This window comes from Hevea brasiliensis, chromosome 11 (genome assembly GCF_030052815.1).
Source record: "Hevea brasiliensis isolate MT/VB/25A 57/8 chromosome 11, ASM3005281v1, whole genome shotgun sequence".
NCBI lineage: Eukaryota > Viridiplantae > Streptophyta > Magnoliopsida > Malpighiales > Euphorbiaceae > Hevea > Hevea brasiliensis.
Genome location: NC_079503.1, coordinates 83,842,545 through 83,858,738, shown reverse-complemented (window position 1 = coordinate 83,858,738; position 16,194 = coordinate 83,842,545). Strand labels below are relative to the sequence as shown.

At 26.5% G+C, this 16,194-nt stretch overlaps 1 protein-coding gene across 1 annotated transcript; it reads left to right on the top strand.

The window, feature by feature from the left end:
- The first annotated feature begins 4,183 nt into the window (after positions 1-4,183).
- Positions 4,184-7,523, top strand: LOC110658814 (probable beta-D-xylosidase 2). The gene is made up of 6 exons (XM_058130275.1): positions 4,184-4,964; positions 5,047-5,352; positions 5,441-5,610; positions 5,699-5,799; positions 5,931-6,704; positions 6,801-7,523. The coding sequence occupies exons 1-6, from the start codon at positions 4,431-4,433 to the stop codon at positions 7,415-7,417; spliced, it is 2,502 nt and encodes an 833-aa protein (XP_057986258.1). The 5' UTR covers positions 4,184-4,430; the 3' UTR covers positions 7,418-7,523.
- Positions 7,524-16,194: the final 8,671 nt, after the last annotated feature.

The window sequence follows — 16,194 nt, the reverse complement described above, 5'->3', positions numbered from 1 at the left end:
CTAATTAGAGATCGAAAATGGTGAGTATTGAGGGTTTGACGAGTCAAGATGAACATAAAGAGTTCGGGTGACTGGTAAGAGATTGAAAATAAAGAGAGCAGGAAAGGAGTTCGGATAATGGGAAAGAGATCGGAAAATAAAACGCACAATTTGTCATTCACATATTCACGTAGAAATTAGAAAGTAGAACTATCTTATTCTTTACATTATTTTATAAATATTCCCGTCTTTTATCCACCTGCAGTATTCAAGATAACAAGAGTTCAGAAGAGAGTTCTCTCTTGGAGCTCTTATTTACAAGAGTTAGCATCCGTTAACATTATCTAAAAATTTCTCAAAAAGAGGGAGAGTACTTCCTCTAAAATTTTCTTAACAATTTTTAAGAACTTTACAATTTAACATTATGGGTTCACGAGAGAGTCCTTACATGAGCCTTATGCTTTATAATTTTTGGTTGGGTCTAATGGAGAGTCCTTCTTGGAGCCCCTGCACTTGTGATCTATCTAAATATGGGGGAGAGTCCTCCCATAAAGAACGTCTAAAATTAACCAACTATTTTATAAACATGTAAACAATTTGGAAGTGGATTAATGCCGGTAATGCCTTATGAATAATTATGCCAATGATGGGACTGTTCTTCATTAACTGAGAGTTCTTATTAATGAAGAAAACTCTCTAGGTCTTAATTAACGCATCCCTTTTGAATTAGAGTCCTACTTAAAAGGAATGAAAATCTATACCTGTATCGGTTCAGATATAAAATTCACTACACACACACCACTCCCTCAATTACTTGGATGCTGATGACGAAGTGAATGATAAGTGAGCCGAGAGTCCTCCTCATTCATTGTGTATTTCTAGGGACCGAATAATACCTCTTTGAAATAAGAGTCCTAATTTCGGGAAGGGAGGGATTAAATACAATATATAACAAATTAAATAAACACAATCTCAACTCACTTTAGGGTCATCCCATTTACTTGTGTTCTTGAAACACCCGGGATAGTGAAATATCTAGCGTTTCTATAGTAAACATGGGAAACAACATTGTAATTTAACTCCAAAATTATTAGCTTGAAGTTATAAAGAGCATATCTTTAAATCTACTTGCCCTCATTGAGGGATGATATGGGGTGTCTAACACCTTCTCCATGCGTATACGGACCCCAAACCTAGAATCTCTGTCTTAGAAGTGGTCAAACCTTTTTCGAAAACAAAAATTGTTTTCTTTAATTTTCCTCAAAATTAAAGTGGTGACTTTTTACTTTTCACTTTGATAAGAATTGTTCGACAATCGCAAAACTCTTGAGACAGTCACTTTTGATTGTTGATGTTACCTCTTGCCTCAACTTGCATTATTCCAATTAATGTACTTTCTTCCAATTTGTAGAGATTTTTTGCACCAATTTTCTCACCCTTCATGCTGATAAAAGCACCTCGGCTAACTCTCATGACTCCACCATAAATAGAACACGCATAACCCAAAGAATCTAGTTTACCCAAAGAAATTAAGTTTCTTTCAAATTTAGGAATATTTCTTACTTCATCGAACACTTTTACTCGATCACCATGCAGCTTGATCTTCACTCTTCCAACACTTTTAACTTCCATCTTGTTTCCATTGGCTAGTTTTACTTTTTCTCCTTTCTTTTTTTAATCACATCAAATCGCTCCTTCTTCGAGCAAATATGGAATGGGCAAGTAGAATCCATTAACCAATCATCTTGTAATGGATGTTTTACCTTTCCTTATCATCATTCACATTCAAACATTCACAGTCAATACCATTATCAATTACAATTGCAGCAGTTTCTTCTTTTTCGTTTCTGCAACTCTTCTAAAATAGTTTAAATTTTGCAAGATCTTTCATCATCTTCATACAATTATATTGAATGTCCCCCTTCTCATGACAGTAGTAGCATTCTCTATCTTTATGGTCTACTCGTGGTCTCGAGTTCAATCTACTATTCCTTCCTTCTACAATTGTTTACATGTGGATTGCTTTTATCTACTAGAACTAGCAACAAAAGCTCCACTTTCATTGTTATACCTGTCTTTTTGAATTTCTCATCATCCATGATAACTGCAATAACTTCCTCCACCTTTAAAGTCTCATTCCCAATTGTTAAGGCTGTTATCAAACTTTTATAAGATTATGGGAGAAAGGTTAAAAGTAAGAGGGTTTTATCTTTTTCAGTAACCTTCACACCAATATTAGCCAATTTAGTAATTAATTTATTAAAAACATTAAGATGATCCCTCACATCAGTACCTTCATCTATTCTAAGTTAATACAGCTCATTCTACAAGTACAAGCAATTTGTGAGTGATTTTGATATGCACAATCTCTTTAATTTCTTTCATAAAATAATTGACGAAGTCTCCTCTAAAATATTATACTTCACATCATGAGCTAATATCAATCAATCGTACTCATTGCTCTTTGTGAAAACTCCTCTCAATCATCATCTTTTATAGTTATTGGTTATTTCTTGTTCAATACGTTAATTAATTCTTGTTGTATAAGGAAATTCTTCACAGTGTTTTGCCCCAGACTAAATTATTTTTTTCATCAAAAGGCTTCACCTCAAATTTTGTATTCCTTATTTTTAACATGTCGAACCACAGTTCTGATACTAATTATTGTAAAAATCACACCCACATAAATTAAAGAACATAAAATTTAACATGGTTGGGTCTGCCTACTCTATTAAATAAATTCACTATCAAGAAAAAAATAATTACAAATACTAATTATTTTTCTCACCCTTAAAATTCTAAAACAAAACTCATGAAATTTGATACGCCTTTCTATTTTGTGAGCTCTTTCTAATATAATATAATAGCTAACCAACTAATCATATATATAAGCCGTTAAAATCTAATTCTTCTAAAATTTTAATTATTAAATTTTATAATTTAAATTTTATTAAATTATTTATTTTATCTAATTTTTTAATTATAATTTAATTCATAATTTTAATTGAGCTTGTGCTCTAATAAAAACCTTTAAATACGATCCCAATCCCCTGAACTGGAAACTATAACGTTAACTAGACAGTGGCGGGCCCACTATGCCAGGGTTTTTAATCTTCCATCCATAAATAAAGAAAAAATTTGACAATATGAGATGTGTAAAGTTATGTTTATAAGTTATAAATCATGAATCCTGCCTTTACAAGCGAGGTCGTCTCTCTCTGGGTTTTAGAGAGAGAAAACTCTCTCAATTTTTCTTCATTTTGTTGCTTCAATGGCGTCTCTTTCGCCAGTCACATAGCTTTGCGTGCCCTTGTTGGGCAGGGGAAACTCCTCTCCTTGCCTAGCGATAGGTCGGCTCTCCCCATTTCAAGTGGCTGTACATATTTACTTTTGGGTTTCTTTAATAGTTTGGGGTTTAGAGAGAGAGCTTTTTGTTTGATCTACCATGTTCTGAGTTTATTCTCCAATTTGTGGTTGATTTGGTGCCAATTTGGTGAGTTTGTCTCTAGATCTACCATATTGTAGGCGTTTGTTTCTAGCCTATATGGTTGCTTGCAGGATTCGTTCTTCATCCGCGTCATGCTTCATGCATCTCTAGCTCTAGGAGAGTTCATTTTATGGGGTGTGGTACCTCGAGGGTCTCTTGCCGGCTTATGCCATCAATGGCCGACCTTTGGCTTCACATGCCGTTTGAGCTCTGCCTCACCACTCTATGCGAGCTGTTAATTTATCTTGCAACAACTTCACCTTGCATGGTCTCAGATCTTTATGGTTTTTAGCTGACCTTGCTTTGGAAGTTCTCTAGGTGCTCTGGGTGTTCTCTGAGTTGAGTTTCTTGGCTTGGTTTGGAAAGCTCTAGGTTCACTGGAGACTATCTGGGTTAATCCTCGGCCCCTACGTCGACGGCGTAGTGGTTCCTGGCTTGTTCTTTTGCCGAGTCGAGTCCTAAACCAGCGTAGCTAGGGTTGTTGTATGGGCTTTGGCCTTTTTTTCTATAGATTTGTATTTAGGGGCTTTTTAAGGTTGCCTATTGTTGTAAACCATGGACTTTGTAATTGGGCTTTTATTGAATGAAGAATATCTTTAAAAAAAAAGTTATAAATTATGAGAGTTTTGTTTGTAAGTTACATTATCAACGGCTATATATACAGAAAACAATTTTGACTGATAATTATTGTTAATTTTGCCGTGTAAACTCCTTCCAAAAATTTAGGGATGCTATTAATAGCGTTTGAACCTTGCATGATCTACATGATTCGTAGTTCTTTTTTTAATCCCAAAGGACAGTGGAGGACTAGTCAAAATCAAGCCCGAGGAAAAATGCAAACCACAACCAAGAAACAAACATATCTTTTAAAAAAAAAAGAGAGAATTAAAGATTTGTAGATACATATAAAATGAACATATGTTGAGAGTAGATTTGCACCATTTCTGGAAAACAAAAGCTAGCCATGACAAAAACATTAGATTTTCTTCTTTCAACCTATCTTTTTCTTTCTTTTCTTGTCTTGTCTAGTGATGCTGCTGCCGCTGCTGGTGGTGAGCAAACAATGTCCCATGGCCAATGTATGGCACAGACATGTCCAGCCAATGCTGACCTTAACCAGTCATTAGTAATTGAGAATGCCACTCCGACTGGTAGTAACTTCACTTTTATATGTGATCCTTTAAGGAAAGCTCAAATTGGAATTGATATGTCGACTTTTGCTTTCTGTGATAAGAAGCTACCTTATCCGGCAAGGGCAAGAGATTTGGTGGGTCGAATGACATTAAGCGAAAAGGTTACCCAGTTAGGAAATAATGCTACGGCATTGCCAAGACTTGGGCTAACTAGATATGATTGGTGGTCTGAGGCACTTCATGGTATGTCTAATGTTGGCCCAGGAACATTTTTTGACAATCTTGTTCCTATTGCAACTAGCTTTCCCACTGTTATTCTCACAACAGCTTCATTTAATGAAGTACTATGGAAATCAATTGGGGAGGTAATGCATTTGATTATTCATACAGCTATACATAAATATGTGGATTTTAATGTAAGATAATCAACTTTGTTGCTATATGCAGGCTGTTTCTACAGAAGCACGAGCTGCTTACAATCTAGCACGAGGTGGATTGACGTATTGGAGTCCAACCATTAATGTAGTAAGAGATCCTAGATGGGGAAGAATCACTGAGACACCAGGGGAAGATCCTTTAGTTGTTGGCACATATGCTGCTAATTATGTGAGAGGTCTACAAGATATTCCAGGAACTGAAAAAACTGCTGATTTGAATTCTAGGCCACTTAAAGTTTCTGCTTGTTGCAAACATTATACTGCCTATGATGTTGATAATTGGCAAGGAGTTCAACGCTATTCTTTTGATGCTAAGGTAATTTCTCTATGAAAATTTGAATTCAATGACTATTAATTTTGATTTCAAAATAATTAAAAATTTCAATTAATTAATGTTTTTCAAGGTAACTGAGCAAGATATGGTTGAGACATTCAATAGGCCCTTTGAAATGTGTGTTAAAGATGGAGATGCTAGCAGTCTCATGTGCTCTTACAACCGAGTTAATGGAATTCCTACTTGTGCTGATCCAAAACTCTTGAATGAAACAGTTAGAGGAGAATGGAATCTCCATGGGTATGCTTAAAATCCAAATCTCGTTATGGAAATAATTAACATTGATTAAAATTTAGATTAATACTAAAAAATATATAAATTGTCCCAGATATATAGTTGCTGACTGTGATTCAGTTGAAGTGATTGTGGATGCCCACAAATGGATGAATGTAACAAATGAAGAAGCTGTTGGACTATCACTAAGAGCTGGTAAATTATTATTACTATTCTTAGTTTTGGCCTGAAATTAACCACTAGTATATAATTAACTAATTACTACCTTTTTTTCAAAAAAAAAAAACTAATTACCACCTTTTCTTTGTTATAAATATGAAACTTAGGATTGGATTTGGATTGTGGAGTTTATTACACAAAATATGGTGAAAATGCAACAAAGATAGGTAAAGTTGAAGAGGCAGACATCGACAAGTCATTGGTAAACCTCTATGTTGTACTTATGAGGTTGGGTTATTTTGATGGTAATCCTACATTCAATAATCTTGGCAAGCAAGACATGTGCACTGCTCAACACATTGAATTGGCAACCGAGGCTGCACGCCAAGGCATTGTTCTCCTAAAAAATGATAATGACACATTGCCTTTAAGCACTTCCAACTTGAGAACTCTAGCAGTGGTTGGACCTCATGGAAATGCTAGTGAAGCTATGATTGGAAATTATGCGTTTGATAACTGGAAGCCTGGAAGACCTTGTCAGTATACCACTCCTCTTAATGGCCTTTCGACATATGCAAAAGTGAACTATGCACCAGGATGTGTTGATGTCCAATGCAAGGATGCAAACTCGATACCTCAAGCCGTCCAAGCTGTAAATGGAGCTGATGCTACTATTCTGATAGCGGGTTTAGATTTATCAATTGAAGCTGAAGGATTGGATAGAAATGATCTTTTACTTCCTGGAAACCAAGTTCAACTCATTAACCAAGTTGTTGATGCTTCTAAAGGTCCAGTTATTCTAGTAATGATGTGTGCAGGAGGAGTTGATATTAATTTTGCTAAGAATAACACCAAAATCAAAGCCATCTTATGGGTTGGATACCCTGGAGAAGAAGGTGGTCGTGCCATAGCAGATGTTGTTTTTGGCAAATATAATCCTGGTAAGGATGTTGTTATTTTGTTAAATAAATGGACTTATGTTATCACTTTATGTTATTATCATATATGCAAGGTAAATAATAAAATTTTATTCTCAGGAGGAAGACTACCCATCACATGGTATCAAGCTGATTATATTAATAATTTCCCCATGACCTCCATGCAATTGAGGCCAGTCGATAGCCAAGGTTATCCAGGTAGAACATACAGGTTCTTTACTGGACCCACTGTTTTCCCATTTGGTCATGGCCTTAGCTATACAAAATTCGCTTATCAATTGACACCACCACCACCCCAAAAAAGTGCAATCACCATAAAACTCAACAATCAACAACATTGCCGTGACTTGGAATACAAAAATGCCACTGCCAAACCCCAATGTGCTGCAATGTTGATTAATGAATTGCAATGCAAGGAGCAAATTCAATTTGATGTTGAAGTTCAAAACGTGGGAAGCAAAGATGGGGATGAAGTCATCTTGGTTTACTCTTCACCGCCCGCAGATATTGCTGGAACTCATATAAAGCAAGTAATTGGTTTTAAGAGGATTTCTGTACCTGCTGGAAAAAGCCAGAAGGTTCCATTTAGTTTCAATGCTTGCACAAGCTTAATGATTGTAGATGTTGGTGGTTCTCGTCTCTTGGCATCTGGTGTACATACAATCACAATTGGAGATGGTTTAGCTTCGTTTCTCATTCAAGTTAATTACAATTGATGGGTGAAATCAGTTCTATAATTGTAGGAATTCTTAATTACTTTGGAAAAAAAAATTGAAATTATTCATGAGTAGGGTTTAGTATGTACTAGCTTTTATTTTAACTGCGTTGCACGTTAATTTATTCGTTATATAAACTCGTGACTTAATTTTTCTTAATTTTTTATATAATATAATATTATTATTGTATATTACTTTTAATAACTAATTTATTAAATTGAGTTATTTATTAGTATGACTATATTTTACTTCTAATTTAAGTTAATTAAAAAAAGTTATAAGAAAATAAAATTAATAAGTTATATTAAATTAGTCAATTGAAATATTATAAATACAACACATAAAATAAATTTTTTAATATACATTACTTCAATAATTAAAATATTATCAATAAAATAATATAAATATGATATGAGAAAATGAATATTTTGATTTTACAAATTAAATTTTATTATTTACTAAAAGTTATATTCAAAATAGTTTTAATTTTTTTAATAAAGTTATTGTACTCCATTTAATTAAAATAGAGATTGTAATGCAAAACATATGTGTTTTATTAGGAGTGAGCATTGTTCAGTGCAAACTGAATAAACAGAATCGAACAGTCTTAATTTTGTGATTCGGTTTGATTTTTAAGGTCATTGGTTTGATTCGATTTTATATTATAAAAATTTTGGTTATTTCAGTTCGGTTCAGTTTTAAAAAGAAAAAATTGGTTAAACCGAACCGAAGTAAATAGTTTTATTGATTTTTAAATTGATTTATTTTTATGAGAAATTTATGAATTATATGTAATTATATATATATAAATTATTTAATTTCATTAATTAATGGTTATTAGGTTCAAACCAAAATCAAAATCAAACTAAATAACTTGAAAATCAAGTCCAAATTAAAAAATAATAAAAAATAAAACGATCGATTTGAACCAAACTAAACCAAAATAGAGCGATTTGATTCGATTCGATTTTTCATCTATTTCGGTTCGATTCGATTCGATTTCTAAAAAATATAAATTAATTTTCATAATTTAATTCTGTTCGATTTAATTCGCTTCGATTTAAACCGAATGCTCACCCCTATGTTTTATTGCTTGACTTTATCTTATTGTAATAAAAATTTTAGAATTAACCTTTTTTTATAAAAATATTTTTATATTTTTGAAAAAAATAAAAATAATAAAAGGTATTTTTGAAAATCCCGCTATTATCCCTTCCTACTTTTTAAATTTTTCTTTATCTTCTTACTATTATAGTCAATTTTTTTATTTTTTGAGAATTTTAGTTTGATTTTAAATATTTATTTTTTTAGTGAGCAGTAAAAATTAAAATAAATTAATAGTCAAAATTATAACTAAAAGAGAAATCAACAATTAAAATTATATCACGCAAATTAATTTAGATCAATTTTGACTATAGGTTAAGAAAAAAAATTAAACCTATGCTAAAATTGTAAAAAAATAGCTATAATTATAAAAATTTTAAAAATATATATTTTTTTAATATTAAATCTTTAAATTTCATATTATTATTTACTATTAATAAAATTATTTATGAGTTGAGATTTTTATTTATAAAAATATTTTTGAAATAATATTTATAGTAAGATTAAGATTTTAATACGTTAAATTATTATTTATTGTAAATTATAAAATTATAAAATAATTTAACCTTCATAAATTCTTTCATTCATATTTTTATATTTATTAATTAATTATTATTAGAAAAGAATACAACACAATAAGTTAAAAAGTTAGATTAATAATTAAATAAATTATTATTATTTATTAATTTATATATACATAATTTTATTTAATGTAAATTAAAAATTAAAGAATTTGAAATATATATATATATATATATATATATGAAAAGTTAAATTATATAATTTAAAAATATATTGATATAATTATATATCATATATTAATTTTATTCTTTAATACATTAATCCTAAATATTCATATATTGATATAATTAAATAATATTAAAAAATAAAAAAACTTTTATGTCAATTATCAATTTTAATAAAAATTTTTAATTATTTCAATTTAATCATAAACTTTTCTAAATATTTTCAATTTTAATAATAAAATTAATTAAAAAAAAATTTACTCATTGGTAAAAATAATTCAAATATTTTTATCTATTATCAATTTTATCTACTTCTTTTAGTTTTATTAATATATTCATTAATTTTAATATTTTTATTAATTTTAACAAACTTCATATTGATAAGAATAAATAAATGAATAATATATCTAATATTATTATATAAATTTTTAATTTTTTTCTCTCTTTCTTTTTACTTATACTTTTAATTCACAACTTTCCTTTCATTTTATTTCAAATTTAAAGTAAAAAAATCAAATATTTAAAAATAAAATATGAACAAATAATAAAAATTAAAATAAATGTAATTATAATTTTTAAAATGATAGATAAATTGAGTAAAATAATATTTTAATCAATTTAAGAATAACTATTAAAATTAATATAAAAATAAAATGAATGCGTAATATTAATAATGTATATAAATATTTGAATTATTTTTATTAATTAAATAATTCAATTAAACTAATTGCTAAAATTGAAACATCAAAGTTTTAGATTAAATTGATAAAATTAAAAAATTTAGCTAAAATTATAGAAATTTATAAAGGCTTTTTTAGTCATTTAGCTATTAAATAATAATATAAAATTTATATAAATAGATAAAAATTTAAAATAAATATAATTTAAATTTGATAATATAATTTTTTTATTATATTTTAATATAAAATTAATATTTATTTTTATTTTAAATAATTAATTATCCAAATAAAATCTAAATAACTTTTATGAATAGTATTTTTTTAAAAAAATTAATATATTTATAAATTATAATATTTTATTGATGTAAAGAATACTAATAATATTAAAAAAATCTAAGAATTTTTTAATTTTACTTAAAATTTTAGTTAATTTTATTAAAATTATAAAATTAGTGTTAATTTTGCTCTATTTACCTAAATTAGCAAAAATTGAAATGTAATTATAATAATTTAATTAAAGTTGTCAATAAAAATTATTTTTAATTTATTATATTGAATAATAATATGAGAATTTAAAATTATTTATTTTTATTCTTAATAAAAATGAAATGAATAAAATTTGTGTATATATAAAAATAAAATTTAAGTTTGATTAAATTTATAATTTTATTAATATAAATAATTAAAAAAAATCTATAAATTTGTGACCAATAATGTGGTTCATGTATTTGAATTAAATTAAAAATTTAAATTCTTAATTTTAATATGTAGTTAATGCAAAATTTTATTTAATTAAATATTTAATTTTTTTTAATAATATTGTTGTAATTATATTAATTAAGTAGTTAATTTTTTTAATAATAATTTTATAATAATGTGAAGGATATTTTTATTTTCCAATTATTCCCCCCCTTTCCAGTTATATATATATTATTAAAATAAATTAAATAATTTTTAGTAAAGTAATAATACTTATAATAAGATTATAATTATAAAATTACGATATTAAGAATTAAAATATTTTTTTTGTATAAGTAGAATCATTATTAAAATAATATTAAAATTTTAATTTATATTAGTTATTGTAATAATAAAATATGAAATTATTATGTATTTAGTGACAAAATATTTTGTTGTTAAAAATTATTAGTGACAATATAATCTATTTGAATTTAATGTAATTAAATTTTATTTATAATAATAAAAAAATTGTAAATTATTTAGTATATGTGTGATATACGTGCTTTAAAATTTAATAATTATAAATTTAAAAATGTTAACATTCATAACTAATGAAAAATAAGTAAAAGATGTAGACAAAATATATAAAAAAATATTTAAAACTAAAAAAATTTTAGAAAAACCAATTTAATGGAAAATAATAATACTATTCAACACTAATCAATCTACATAATTCTATGTTTGTGCATATTCATTAAAAGATTAACAAATCAATCAATTAGTTTTAGTTTAATAATATAAAATCATCTCTAAAATTATGATGTCTCAAATTCAAGTTATACTAAATTAACAACACCACCGCCATCAAATGCTGTAATCATCATAAAACTCAACAATCAACATTGCTGTGACTTGGATTACAAAAATGCCACTGCCAAACCCCAACGTCCTTCAATGTTGATTAATGAATTGCAATGCAAGGAGCAAATCCAATTTGATGTTGAATTTCAAAATGTGGGAAGCAAAGATGGGAGTGAAGTCATAATAGTTTACTCCTCGCCACCTGCTGATATTGTTGGAACTCATATAAAACAAGTAATTGGTTTTACAAGGATTTCTGTAGCTGCCCAAAAAAGCCAAAAGGTTCCATTTAGTTTCAACGTTTGCAAAAGCTTGACCATTGTAGATTCTGGTGGTTCTCGTCTCTTGGCAGCTGGTGGACACACAATTACTATTGGAGATGGTTTACCTTCATTTCCAATTCAAGTTAATTGCAATTGAGGGGTGAAATCAATTTCCTAATTTTAAGAGACAAAAATTTTGGTAGCTTTATCGATTTATTTATTTATTTTTTATACTTATAATCAGGAGTATTTATAGATTAGCTTTCAAGCACCGAGATTAAGTCTCTTCTCGGGTGATTTTAAGAATATACTCCCCCTATCGACTTAGTGTATTTGAAATAAATAATCTTAAAGGACTCTCTAATGGAGTCAAATCTTAATTGATAAAGAATGAGATCGAAGTTCTCATCTTTACCAACTAGACCAACTCTTTTGGGTTTTGATAACTTTATTAATTCATAAAATTTGTCAAAATGTTATTTTTAATCACTAAAAGATTAATATTGTAATTGTCATATTATAATAAGAAAAAAAATATATATATTTCCTCCATGTATCTTTATATGTCGATTTTTAAAAGTTATATTATTCATAATTATTTGTCGTCTTTAAAAGAATAATAATATTAATTATTTTTTTATAATTTTATTATTATCTTTATTAAACACAATAACTATTTATATAATTTTCTAAAACACATCTTAATATCTCCCCTCTCTCCCTTAATTAGGTGAAATAAAGAGTAATTTAGTCAAATTAAAAAATATTTTGTTATAATTTATGTGAATTAATTACTTTCTTAATAACCATACAAAAATCTTAAATGGCAAATAAAAGCGGACGAAGAGTGTATTTAATAAAATTTTTCACAATAAGAACTTTCAATTTTCCTTAAAATGCATTGCCTAATTATTTAGTCAAATAATTAGGTTTTACAAAAAATTCTCAAGGAAGGGGCTCTGCTTTCTCTCTAAAAATTTCTTCTACTCCTCATTTTTCTCATCTTTTCTTTTTTTCTCCTTTTGATCTCCTATTTGGGTGGCCATTCGTGGCAACCTTTCCCCTTTCTTTTTTGTTGTTTTTTTTTTTAATTTTTTTTTCAATAATTTCAAATTCTGTATTCGTTTAGAATAAATTTTAGACATATATCATGAATCTATCATTGTTGATAGATTTTGAGTGAATTAAGTCTCAAATTTTGAGCATATATCATGAATCTATCTGTTTTCGTTGTTAATATATATTTTTTTTCGTATTCTACAAAGTGTAGATCCTTCTTTCAATAAGAAATCTAAATTTGGAGGTCATTTAATAAACCTCATAAAAAAAAACTGTGGACTCGAAGAGTGGAGCATGCAGTTCGTCCATTCACCAATTTCTCTGTCATTACTATCAAATTTTCTAAATTTTTTATATTATTTTTTATATGAGTAATTTGTTTCATTTATATAAAAATATATTTATATTTCTCTTTTATATTTTATTTTTAATTAATGACATTGTTAACATTGCTTCTTGATCTATCTCAATTCAGTTTTACTCTGTATAAAGGGCAATAATTAAATTAAGCTAAAGTTGCCCTTCTTTTTAAAATCACCATATACTCATTTTCGACTAATAAAATCATAAAATTAAAATTCTTAAAATTTTAATTATTAATTCATAGACAATCTAATCAAATCACCAAGGATGATGTGCTTAAATATAAAATTTGAAATTAAAGACATTAAGTCTCTATTTGTTTTGCAAAAAATATATTTTTAAATATTTTCTATATTTTCTAGTATTTGAAATACTAAAAAAATAAATTAACAAAAAATATTTTTCTAATTAAATGAATAATTATGTTATTTTTAAGGAAAATGATTTCATTTTATTAAGAGAAAAAGTGATTTTTCTAATTTCTAGACTTTAATAATTTTATTAAAATATAAAAACACTTATACATATTTAACATAAACACATACTATTAATTTAATATTACAACCAAGTAATTCATGAAAAAGAAAATATTTTTTATAAAAAATATTTTTCATATTAAAATTATTTTATGCGAAACAAACGAGATCAAATCTATAAATTTATAATATTTTGTGAAATATGATCCCTCTGTAAATTTATAAATATGATCAATCTATAAATTTTTAAAAAATATGATCCCTCTATCTCTTCTTTTTAATAGAATATGATCATATATGTTTGCATATACGTTCAACCACCGTTCGGTGATTTATGCTTAGAGACAGTCCAATAAAATGGGCTGCAAACAGAAACTAATTTCAATTAAATATTTTCATTTCAAACTCCACATTAAAATATTAATAAAATTTTTTTAAAAATATTTTATTAATGTTATGAGTAATTTTATAGTGTTTTTATACTAATTAATTATTTTTATTAATTTTAATAAATTTTTAAGTTTACCAATTAGGAAATGGTAAGTTATCGAATTTATTTTAAAATTATTTATTTTTATGATAAAAAGAAAAATATTTACTTCCCTCTTGTTATGTAGCCATCAATTGTTACCTAATCTATTGGCCAAAGATATGTGTTCCCTCAGCAAGCCTATGTATTAAAGAATTTTAAAGCAAAGGAACTGAAAACAAGCCGAGAACATCGGAAGGGGCCATATTCTTGACGTGCAGGCCGTGTAATTGTAGCTAAGTGTAAGTGTAGGCCCAATATTTGGTTCAAATCGAATTAAATCATCAAAATTAAATTAATTATATTATTATATTTTAAAAATTGAATTAAATTAAAATAAATAAAAAATCGAATTAAATTGAATCGCTATATTTTAGTTTGATTCAGTTTGAATTGATTGATTTTTTAGTTTGGATAGATTTTTTAATTTAGATTTAATTTTCAAGTATTTGATGTAATTTTAATCTTGGTTTGAACTTAATGACCATTAATCAATGAAATTATACAATATATATATATAAAATTATATATAATTTATAAATACTTTATAAAAATAAATTAATTTAAAAATCAATAAACTGGTTCAATTATTTTTTTTTTTCCAAAATTAAATTAAATTAAAATAATTAAAATTTTTAAAATATAAAATCAAACTATATCAAGTTAAATTATTTTAAAAATTAAATTAAATTATCGAATTAAAATAATTTGATTCAAATCAAATAATCCTCATTTCTTATACACGTTGCGTCCAATTCACGTCCCATCTGGATATCCAAAGCTCTATAAAAACTCAATTTTCATCAGAATACGTATCTTTGGCCGACAAACACAACCTAGCCGACTTGTAGATTCAAGGAGGAGCTCCCAAAGATTTAGAAGCTTGGACTGAATCACCAGCTAATGGGAATTCAGAGTTTTTATTCAATTTCTCTTGCTTATTTTAATTTCAATTTCTGAACTACATTATTAGAATAATGTTTTTAGATTTTGTATCAGTTAAACTTGTGGTCAATTTTTAACTTTTATAATTAATAAGTATAATCTTTTTCAATTTAATAATAAATAATTAAATAATATCAAAATATAATTTATTATAAAGTAAAAAAATATTAAATTATATATTTAATTTTTTTATTGATAATTTATTACCAATAAAACATTAAAAATATAATGAATCAAAATAAAAAAATGAAGATGCACGAAATTAATTTTTAAATAATTTAAAATTAATTTACATATTCAGCCTTAATAAAATAACTATTGCACTTAGTTATAGAATTTAAACGCTATGCATTTGAACAAAATTTCAGTAAAAAAATTAGCAATTGTTTATGGTTGGAAAAGAAAGGAGTGGATAGAAAATAATGTCAAGTGAATACGAGTGGCTCTAAATGATTATAAGATTACATTTATTTTCCAATAAAAATAAAAATTCTATAAAAAATATTAAAAAAAGTAAAATTTTCAATTTTTTAAATAAAAAAGATATTTTATTAATTGAAAATAAAGTATAAAAATATAATATAAATCTATATATTATATTTTTCTGTTTAAATAAAATTAACCATTTATAAAAAAATATATAAATAATCTAAAAAATTTGATAGCATTAAAAGAACATGTAGGTTAACTAATAAATAGGTTACACGTTACTTTTTTAGTACATGATCTTTTATAAACTCATCTGATAACTTTCAAATTTATATTTTCTATTGACGAAAAGATCTACACTTTATGGAGCATTTTTCTCAAAGAAAAATAATAATTCACCATAAAAACATATACATACTCTATTAAAATAGAAAAATACAATAAAATCATACATTAAATGGTTAAATTGCACTAACCGTCCCTAAATTTAGAGGATTATTTCATTTTCATTTTTAAACTTTAATTTGTTATAATAAAATCCCTTAACTTCAATTTGTTTTGTTAAAAGTTCTTGTAACTTGCAATAATACGTTTACAAGTAAAAAATAATGAAATTACTCTTTTACCCTTTCATTCTCACT